The 11,220-nt window shown below is 43.4% G+C and overlaps 1 protein-coding gene across 1 annotated transcript in view; it reads left to right on the top strand.

The window, feature by feature from the left end:
• The window catches only part of myo6a (myosin VIa), a 126,894-nt gene that overhangs the window by 42,673 nt on the left and 73,001 nt on the right, over positions 1-11,220 (top strand). The window contains 2 exon segments of the mRNA XM_066676814.1: positions 2,620-2,700; positions 6,403-6,583. Coding sequence (XP_066532911.1) covers positions 2,620-2,700; positions 6,403-6,583 — 262 coding nt within the window.

Genomic DNA, 11,220 nt, shown 5'->3' on the forward strand with positions numbered 1-11,220 from the left:
CCATCACAGACAACATGAGTTAGATCACAAACACCATTCAAAGTCATCCCAACGGTATTGGATAGAGCTTCGTCACTTCAGAGTGCACTTTTACTGCTGTTCAGCCCTATTCTGTGGCTGATATACACCCTTCTAGTCCATGCTTGGCAGCTCACAGCTCTTCTAAGGCTGCATGTCCACAGTTGAACATCTGCACCCTCAGTGGCTGCATCTTAAAGAGGCTGAACTCACTTGTATTGAGGACGTGTCTGTGTTTATATTCGTTACTGTGTGAATGTAAAGACCTGCATGATCACACTTCCCCATTGGGCCCATGTGCTTAGGTGTTGGAAATGTGGCGCATTCCCATGTTCATCATCCCTGATGAGGTTTTCCTGACACTCTGATCCACTGGAGCCCCTCGGAAAAGCCTGGTTAGATGCATCTGGCCGAGCCGCAGACATGTTCCTTAATGCAGATCATTTAACATCGTAGGAACTTGTATAATACTTCCATTGGTTTGTCATTAGTGTGTGTGGGAGGGAATGAAACTCAATGACACATTCTTCTCTTTCATCTGAAACCCATCATCCTGCTGCAGCGCCCTCTTTTTCATGGCTCCCTGTTGCTCTGATAAAGCAGAACAATCACTAGCGTTCAAAGGAATAGTTTGGGGATAGATATGGTTTTATATTTTTCCTCAGCCTTTGTGAGTCTAGTGATTGGAGTCCTGATTCATTACTATATTCACTTGCCGTATGCAGTGTTGAGTTATTAAAAATGATACAGTTTTATATGTAAATAGAGTTAGGGTTGGTACTGAAAGCTTTTGGTGGTAGAAACCAGAGGTCACTGTGTCTACAAGAAAAATATAGATATTTACTTTATTTTCCAAGCCACAAATGAACCTGTGTGTTGCAGATCTGAAAACAAACCCAAATCCATTGGGGTCTCTAGCCTTCTAGCACTCTGTGTATATCAGTTTGCAAATAATAGGTCTCACTTCTGTGGTCAGTGGTTTCAGTGCTAGATCTCAGGGAGCATGTGTCTTATTTATAACCATCCATCCATTATCTGTAACCGCTTATCCAATTTAGGGTCGCGGGGGGTCCAGAGCCTACCTGGAATCATCGGGCGCAAGGCGGGAATACACCCTGGAGGGGACGCCAGTCCTTCACAGGGCAACACAGACACACACACATTCACTCACACACTCACACCTACGGACACTTTCGAGTCGCCAATCCACCTGCAATGTGTGTTTTTGGACTGTGGGAGGAAACCGGAGCACCCGGAGGAAACCCACGCGGACACGGGGAGAACACACCAACTCCTCACAGACAGTCACCCGGAGCTGGAATCGAACCCACAACCTCCAGGCCCCTGGAGCTGCGTGACTGCGACACCTACCTGCTTCGCCACCGTGCCGCCATTATTTATAACCAGCACATATACTATCTTTCTGTGCTGTAGCTGTTAAAGACCTTAAGACCAAGACCCTAAGACCAGTTGGTTGTCTGGTTACTATCACTACTACTATAAATTAAATTGACTGGGTACATTTCTACAGAAAAAAACGATTTCTCATTAAACCACTGTGGGGTCTAATCTGGGGTCTTACAATTGAAACAATTGAAAATATACCGCAAAGAGCCACAGACAACAGCTGTGTTCACCCTCAGCCATTTTCAGAACGGCAAGTTTCAGATCCTGTTCCTTTAAATGAGAATGAGCCACAGCTCAGTTCAGCGCGAGAGCCCACAGGTCAGGAACGAGGAAGCTCAAGTTTTTAGCCATTTTCACTTTTTCTTTCTTTTCCATTGTCATTTTCACCATATTTACTTCTCTTATTTCTCCAAACTTGTTGTGATTGTTCTGCTCCATTTAACCTTGTCCCTGCACTCTCACATAAACACCGGTGCAGTGTTGTGATTGGAGAAACTCCAATGATGAAGAGGCGGGACTATCCTAAAGTCTCTGCACTCTAAAAAAGAAACGGCTCATTGATCTGACTCAGGCAGCCCACAAAAGACTGACTGGCTGGTCTCGTTTCGCAGCGTATACACAGTGTTAAGTGTATTTTTTGTTCAAGTGGGTAACCCACATTAGCCTCCTGGCTCCAGCGCTAAGAGAAAGAAGCGGACTTCAGGCCCTCGGTGTCTCGGCTGGTTCAGTGTAACAGCGGTGAGGGGGAAACGTTTGTAAATGTGATTTTCAACAAAACCACAGCTTTAACAACAAATCTGAAAAAGTTTGCCGCTAAAGTAAATGACATTAATTACGAGGCCTAACGTGCGGAAAAAATCATTCTGTTCCACAGTCCCGGTTTTCCAGTCGCAACAGCTGTTAAGTGAAATGTGCATATAATTTTCCTGTAGCTCATTTCATTAGCTGAGCAACATCTTGCAGTATGCATGGGCTATAAGCCGTGGGCGTTCCTTTTTCTTTTTTCTTTTTGTTGCTTTTTTGCATTTTAGGATTAATGCTTCAGGGTGGCGCTTCGGCTTAGCGATGTTTCGGCGAGGCTGAAAATTACTGCTGCAGAGTGGAGCTGCTCATTTGTCAGTTAATTGTGCATGAACGTGATATTTGCTCCTAACCACTGTCCTCTGTTTCGTTTTTTTTTCTTTCTCCACTCAGTACCTGAACCGAGGATGTATGCGGTACTTTGCCACCAAGGACACGGACAAGCAGATCCTCCAGAACCGCAAGAGCCCACAGGTAACCTTTTAATATCCCCACTTCCTACACCAGAGCACACACATTTTATATGACCATTGTTCACATCTTTTTTCTTGTACAATATACACTTCACTCTCTACTGTCCGGATATCTGTAGGGTACAGTCATACTGAAAATATTCCTCTGAATAAAAGAGCACAGTTGAACAAGGATGGCGCTCGGTCTCCTTTGATGATACTCAACCAGCGACATTGTGGTAGGAGCGGTTTGAAAAGAAGTGGTGGCTGGTATCCTTCATGACCTCCTCATGAACATTTTCAGCCTCAAACATTCAGTTTAGTCGTAGTGTTATGATTTATCTCCCAGTCCTGAAAACGCGCTCACGCTAGTGTCTCGCACACCGTGGAAGACGTCGATTTGAGTCTTGGTTTAATCTTTTTGGCTAGTTGAGATGTTCCCGAAGAGAAGTTATCCATCGCAGAGTTTATCTACAAAGTGCCTTGGGCGAATCAAATTGGATTGGAACCAAGTTGTGTACACACACACACACACAATCACCCCACACATATAACACAATCACCTGGAAAGTGTAGATGATGAAACAGACAGAATTGATTTAGTTACCCCTCCAAAGAGAACACTTCATCTTCGTAATTATTTATTCACAACAATGCAGTGCACCCGGCCCCAGCACTGCAGGAACAGACAAATGAATTATTATTGTTCGCAGAAATAGCCCTTACACGACAGAGCCGTGCTGCCAGCCTCCAGGAACAGAAATGATTAATTCATTACAATCTAAACTAAAGTCAGCACCGTCCGGGGAATCCTATTCAAACAGGATTGTTTTCATAGTAATTAGGAATAAGGGTATGCATCAGGAGACGGTGCCGGAGGCTCACTCATCTGTGAATTGGTTGTGCTGCATTATAAGGACATGTCTATTGTGGTGTCCGTGTAATCAAAGCAGTTGTGCTTGTTTTTAAAAGTTCCAACTAGACATACCTTAAACCGAAAGGATTCTTCTTTTCTATTAACTAACCAATTAATTAATGAGCTGTTTTTGTGCTTGTGTGCTTTTGTTGTCCTGTGGTCCTGCTGTCCAGTTTTAGCACGTCTTTCCACCTATTTAATCGCAGCCTTGGCGTCATCCTGGTATATCGTCTGAGCTTCTAATGTTTTTAATGAGGAGAAATATGCATATATTTATGAAGAGTTATGAGTAGTTACTAAATAATAATAAGCCTGAGTTCAAGGGGTTGAGGGGGGAGTTCCTGTGTAACTTGCGGTAGGATGTGTTACTCATAATAATGATAAGTGGCTCAGATCTGCCCTCTGATATGTTCCAGTATCAGTTATTGATCCAGTGTAGGCTCATTTACACTTGTGTTTTTAACTAGGCATCATTTTGTAGTAGGAGTCATACCCATACCCAAGGAACTCTGGATATAAGTTAGTTTCACTAAGGAAAAAATGATTGCCAGTTTTTTTGGCTTGCCAACTGTGAGCAGTATAAATGTGGACAGTTCCACAGAGAGGGGGCGCTGTGGGAGCTCACTGACTGGTAATGTCATGCTCTGAAAATGGATGTCGAAAAACCCCCACAAGTGAGTTTAGAGCCGAATTTGGCTTAAAAAAGAGAGAGGAAGGAAACAAATCAAACAAAACACATACAATCCGAAGACGTGTGCTCATAGATATAAGGCTTGGGCTTCTAAATGTGTGTGATTTGAGACGAGGTCCACTGGAACAAGGTCTGTGTTGTGGTGTTTAGCCTTAGCTCACTTAAAAGCCTAGCGGTCAGCTACGCTTCTAAACGGTTCAGATTCTAATATTAAGCTTGTTGTCTATCTCTCCGGCACAGTCACTAGACTTGCCTCTCTCAGACACAAGTATTTATTTCTAATGTGTGTGTCGGTGTACACAGTCAGGCCCTCTGACAGATGAGGCGCCGCCCAATAGTGCACCCCCCCCCACCATGTTAATATTTGAATATGAATAACAAGTTTCTTAAAGAGCTAAAATACATATTGTGCTATACCCCCCCTGTCTCTTGATGTGCAAGTATCATTAAGGCAGTCTGCAAACTTTTGTTCAAGGCTAGGTTACCTCGAAGGCTTGATTTGAGTATGAGGAATATTAGCGGAAGCGGAGGGGTTTGTAAATGAGATGGATGGCGCCTGGGCAGTAATGATTTCACGTATTGATTTATGCATGGCTTTGTTTATGCTCATAATCAAGGGGGCTCCCTCCTTTGTACTCACACACTAATAATTTTGTGCCATCTGCTTGCCGTGTTAATCTCAGTTGAATGTCTTTTTGTGTTGCCTCTTTGTATATAGCAGGACGTGAAGGTGATTATGTGAACACAGTCGGGATGGTGGTTTTGATCGGTCTCCTCTACTCTCTTCTCTCACCCATGTTCTCTTTCTTCCTCTAGCTCCTGACCTGGCGCCGATGGAGCGATGAAGTTCAAGCGTTCAGTGATCGGCCTTGTCCCAATCCGCTTAAAAGACTCTTTGTCCTTTGTCGCACTTAACGCACTGAAACGTTATGAGGCGTTTCGTTAAAGACCTCGTGTGATGAGCTTGCACACAATGGTCCGTCTCGCTCTTTTGTCCTCATCACCTGGGGAATGCGGTTTGGGACAGTGCCAATCATTAAGCTTCAGCGCTCGATATTTATTTGACCTTGCTTGGGTGGAAAGGGGAAGGCCCCTCGTGCTGATTGCAGTGGCTTCTCTGCATGCTAAACAAAGCTGGCATCTCCTATTTCTTTCCTTTACTTCATCTCCCTTCCGTGAGATGATTTGAGGTTTGGGGTTTTGCGGGAGGAAGGTGGGAAGGGGCTCGGGATGAAAATAATCTCACCGAAATTCCTCTCTTTGTCCGGACCACTGGCTCAGAAAGTCACAGCACTCTGGCTCTTTGCGACTGCCGGCTCCAGGGGGAGCCCGGCGAAAAATCCATGACACAAATTTAAGGGCTCAACTTTAAGCCAGTTGTATCCTGTTAAGTGAGATTCTCAGCCTCTGGTGGGGTGTAGCAGGCTGCCCAAAGCTCTGGGGGGTAAACCTGAGCCCTGTGCCAGCTGCTGAAGGCACTTCTGACACTTATTTGTCTCTCAAATGGCCAGAAATATGCTCTTTTGTATTGATTATTGGTTTAAATTCCATATTCTCCAATCTGTATATTCACCTATTGGTCCGTAACCTTCCGTACCTCTCAAATCTACTTACTTTGAGACGGTCATACAGTCAGGTGAGTCCAAACTTTGGACTCGTACTGAGGAGTTAGCTTTTCAGGTTTGGGTCAATTGATAAATAGATCTACCTCTTCAGAGCAGAAGTAAGATCATTCCTCTCGTGTTCACCCAGAGGCTAACGGGGGAGTAATGAGTGTGCGATGGTGTGATAATGAGTGGATGATGGAGGACACTGGTTTAGATGTTTGTCCGGCTGCAATGCCAGAGAATTCCAGTGTGTGTGACCTTCATTACAGTGTGCTGTCAAGGACACCTCGCGACTTCAAAATGTCAGAAATTTACAAATGACCACTAACAAAGAAAAAATTGTAGCTCGGGCTATAGCTCCTCTTTTGAGCTGCTCTGGTGCTGCTGTGCTGTTGTTTGCTGTGAAATATCTTGATGTTTCTGCATATCTCTGGTGGTGGCATTTCAAGTTAGTACTGAAACACTGTAAAATAACCCTAACTCGACCTTTCGTCCTGAACTTTTGTGTAGCACCTAAAGGCAGGTCCATTGAAGGACCCCCTGTTGGACGATCAGGGAGACTTTAACCGAATGGTGGTGGCCATGAAGAAGATCGGGCTGGACGATGCCGAGAAGCTGGACCTGTTCAGGGTGGTGGCTGGAGTTCTTCACCTGGGTAACATTGACTTTGAAGAGGCTGGCAGCACATCAGGTAAAAACCTACTCTGTGGTTGTGAGCTTGATAGCTACACTTTCTATGTTTCCTTGTCAGGAAGAAGAGTATGCCCACAAATTAGAGAGGTACTAAATCAAGGCTGTGCTACGTACACCCATCATTACCAATTTTTTTCTCACTCATTCATTATCTGTAACCCTTATCCAGTTCAGGGTCGCGGTGGGTCCAGAGCCTACCTGGAATCATTGGGCGCAAGGCAGGAATACACCCTGGAGGGGGCGTCAGTCCTTCACAGGGCAACACACACTCACACATTCACTCACAACAAGAGTCGCCAATTCACCTACCAACATGTGTTTTTGGACTGTGGGAGGAAACCGGAGCACCCGGAGGAAACCCACACGGACACAGGGAGAACACACCACACTCCTCACAGACAGTCACCCGGAGGAAACCCACGCAGACACAGGGAGAACACACCACACTCCTCATAGACAGTCACCTGGAGCGGGAATCGAACCCACAACCTCCAGGCCCCTGGAGCTGTGTGACTGTGACACCTACCTGCTGCGCCACCGTGCCGCCCATCATTACTAATTTCATTTACAAAAACTATGACGAAAAACGATTGTTGACAACCTATTTTTCGCAAAGAACAAAAGATAAGAACTAAGTAAAGATAAACATTTGAAAACGAGAGCTATGATGAAATATATTACACCTTTTTTTCAACAGATAATAACTGAATAATAACATGAAAGTGATAAACGAAACATCAAATTTCTGAGTTGAAAACAGAAAATCATAAGGAAATTAAACAGGAAAATGCTCTGTCTGCTTTTATTGTCAGGGTGCGTTCACTTTCTCTTTCCCGCTTCTCTGTCTCTGTTCACAGACGCCTCTGAGACCACAGTCTGAAATCATTTTACACACAGCACAAAGAATACACTGCAGTGTCTGGTGCTATGTCGCATGATTATGGGAAAGAAAGTGTGTTTTTCTTGAGTGTGAGGAGATTCTAGTAGAAATGGTCTTGTATTGACTTTTTCTGTCTCAAAAGTTCTCTTTCATCCTCACAGTCCTAAAACATTGGGTATATATCACTCTGAGCAGCGTCTCTCTTCACAGTGAGAGTGTCCAGATGGAATAAAGTTAAAGTAAACAGAGTCAGGGAAGAGGAGTTGACTCCCACCGAATCAATTCTTTGAGCATCTGGATGTCACTTGTATCAACTGTGGGCCAATGAGTCGACTCAGTCTCAGTTTAATGTGTTTTTAAGCTTTATTTTATTGTTTTTTATCAAATTTAGTAAGAATTAATACCTTTTAAAATACAAATACGTAACCAGAATTATGCTCAAATGTTTTACATTCGATTGACTGAAAGTAGAAAAAATATGTTTCGATTTTGTGGACTATTAATGAGCTAAAACTAACAATAATGAAATGACTAATATGTGACTAAAACTAATACACATTGTAGTCAAAAGACTACATCCGCTGCTAAAAGGAAAGGGTTTACAAACACAGTTGAGATTTCAGGGATGACCCATTAGCACTGGTCTACAGAGATGTGGAAAATGTGAACGATTGCGGCGTGTGTAACGTACACACATAGACCTTAAAGCTTGACCCCTTCAGTAGATGGGTTCTGGTGGCTCTGTTATGCTCTGGTGGGCATTCTGCAAGCATTGATTACTGTAGAGTGAATGCTCCATCCCATACCTGACATGAGCTGGATGGGCTGTGTAATACTCATCGAAATGCAACCAAATCTTCACAGCAGTGTTCTCTTATATAGTGTAAAGGCTTCCTAGCTGTTACTGAAGTATATACCCTTGATTTCAGGAGAAATATTGGATCACCAGGCCATATAGTGCTCAAAAGTCTGTCGTGTTTGTAGAAGTCTCAATTGTTTGTGAGTGTTTTTGTATTTGATCACAATTTTGCCTTAAACTGTGGAATGCCATTAAAAACAAAACCTCACCCATTTAGTGAAATTGAACGTGTAATGATCACAAGCGAGAACGCAAACTACAACTGTTTGACACAATGAGCTGATGAGACGGGAGTCTAATTACTATCAGGCTTTAACAGCAGAAACAGCAGGAGCGAGCATTTCATCCGCTGATGTAAACATATCTTCTGGGAGAAAATAAAGCTCTGGCGTGTTGGACTACAGAGCAGTCGAGGGCTTCGGGTGCTTGTCGGAAAACAAGATCTAATCACTTCAAATTGCTGGCGGGCTGCAGAGTTGAAAGGTCTGTTTAATGGAACACCGAAACTGTTAGTGACTGGTACAATATGGAGAAAAAAAGCCTTAGCGGTGGCCTCCTTCATTGTATTGAATTGTATTGAAGCTTCATTGATAATTATTGCTAAATGCTAATATTGTGATAATGATAAAACAATATTAATCGTGCAGCATTTAATCATGAATCAGAGCAACGTATAGGCCCCTAAAGTGTAAAAGTCCATCTCTGAACTCTGAAGACGTCCTTGTTTTATGTCTTTGTTGTAATCAGTGATTGATCACAAGGGGCCCCCATAATTCAGTCAAAGAAAGCTAGTTAATGAAGCCATGTGTGTGATGATGACAAAGAAGAAGAACACTACAGCTGTTGGGGATGATGTGCTGATGAGCAGTGAGTCTAATTAGTTTGGGGATCCCTGCTGGTGACCGTTCTCTAAAGCTTTCAAGTTTTGAAAATATTTGTATTGCTCTCCTGCTCTCTGTATTAATGTGTGTTTTTAGTTTACTGAATAATTACACATACAGTGTGTGTTCTAATATTAATTGTAATTATACGCAAGATACGATGTAAAACATCCAATGCTAATTCACTACAGCTTCACATGGGCCCCACCAAACTCTCTTCCAATCTACAACCACATCACCTGTCGTTAACCATTTAAATCCTACACCTGATCAGCGACCAGCTACACGTGATTCATCACCAGTAACCACAATAACACAACATGGCTGCCCACCTCAGCCATTCCACATTTACAGTGTGTTTCTCCAACTAGTCTGTGCTCTCCTCATCCACAGCCACTGACTAGACCTGTCAGCTACTTCTGATAACTCCTTCACAGCTGCCTTTCTTTTTCAGCCCCTAACGAGCAGGGAGGTGGCAGACTTGGCTACAAATCCCCTAACAATCATCCCCCGGTCCGTCTTACATGTGCCTGCCACCTGCATTCCCTCACCTCAGCCTCGCCTCCATGTAATTTAGCTTTTACCTTTGTAAAGCTTCATCTACTGCATCCTCAAATGGAACTGGAAGCTCTATGAAATAAACTATCCACAATTTCCAGTCTTCATTTACTTATATTTAAATCCTCTGCACACTCTTCACTCTTGTACAGGTTCCTTTTGAGATCACGAACAATGCCAACGGTCAAGACAGTGTCCTTTTGTCAATAGGAGTGAATTTAATTGTTAATGTGTTTAAATTCCTATTAAATTTAATAATTAACGTGTGTTGTGCCATCGGTAGGAGGCCTGTTCAGTGAGATGGACACACACAGAGAGGCTGGCTGAAAGACGTCCACTGAGCATTGAATGGAGATGGGGTTGTTGGAAGCATAGATGCCTCAGGGAGTGCACAACTGAGTGCTATGTTTTTGAATCCTCTATACTCTTAGCAGCTGGATGCATTTGTGTGTGTGTGTGTGTGTGTGTGTGTGTGTGTGTGTGTGGAATGATGTCGCTTTGGGAGCTCAGTGGTTGATGAAAGGGTAGATATTCTGTGCTAAAATGATTGAGAAAAGGAGAAAGAGGCATCTTTCTCTCTCACTTTCTCTTTCTATGTCTCTTGCATTCTGTCACATCATAACTCTCTCTCTCTCTCACACACACACACACACACACACACACACACACACAACATAAAAAACCTTTGTGTAGATGTATGTTCCTGTTTCATTGTCTGTGTGTGTTCCTGTTTTCTAAACTTGAGTGTGATCCGTCTCTTTAATAAGACTTTGAATTCCAGCCCCAGCACAACACACACACACACACACACACACACACGCACACACACACACGCGCCATCATCAAACTGATTATGGCTCAGCTTTCTCTCAGCACAAAAAAAGTATTAGTAAGTCTAATGCGGCTTCCATTTTTAAAATATGTGCCGCATTTTGATTTACAACTTGCCATCGTTCTATTTAAAAGCATCCACCCTGAACCTCTGCTTCTGCTTCCCTCTCCCTCTCCCTCACCTTGTCCTTCTCCCCCTCCCCCTGACGTGTCTGAGCCAAACAGTTAACTAAATAACCCGTGTTTAAATGTCAGTTAAACCCATTAACCTCAGTTTAATGGTTCTAATATGATTAGTGTTCTGTAACCCTTTGGTGTAACACTAAACCCACATTAAACCACAGCTGAGGGACGAGGGGAAAGGCGTCTTGTGTCATGGTCATCTTCTGAAAGCAAGGGATATTAAAGCACTGTTGCCCCTTTTTTTCACGGTAATAACAGCCCTGACTGTTTTCCAAAGGCTTTACGTTAGATGTTGGAACATCGCTGTGAGAATTTGATAGCATTCGGCCAACAAGAGCATTTGTGGGGTCAGGGACTAATGTTGGAGTTCTGTATCACAAACACCACTCCATCTCACGCAAATTCATGCCCTCTATCCAAACAAAGTCATTTTACCACCTCCT

Source organism: Hoplias malabaricus, chromosome 7 (assembly GCF_029633855.1).
Source record: "Hoplias malabaricus isolate fHopMal1 chromosome 7, fHopMal1.hap1, whole genome shotgun sequence".
NCBI classification, from domain to species: Eukaryota; Metazoa; Chordata; class Actinopteri; order Characiformes; family Erythrinidae; genus Hoplias; species Hoplias malabaricus.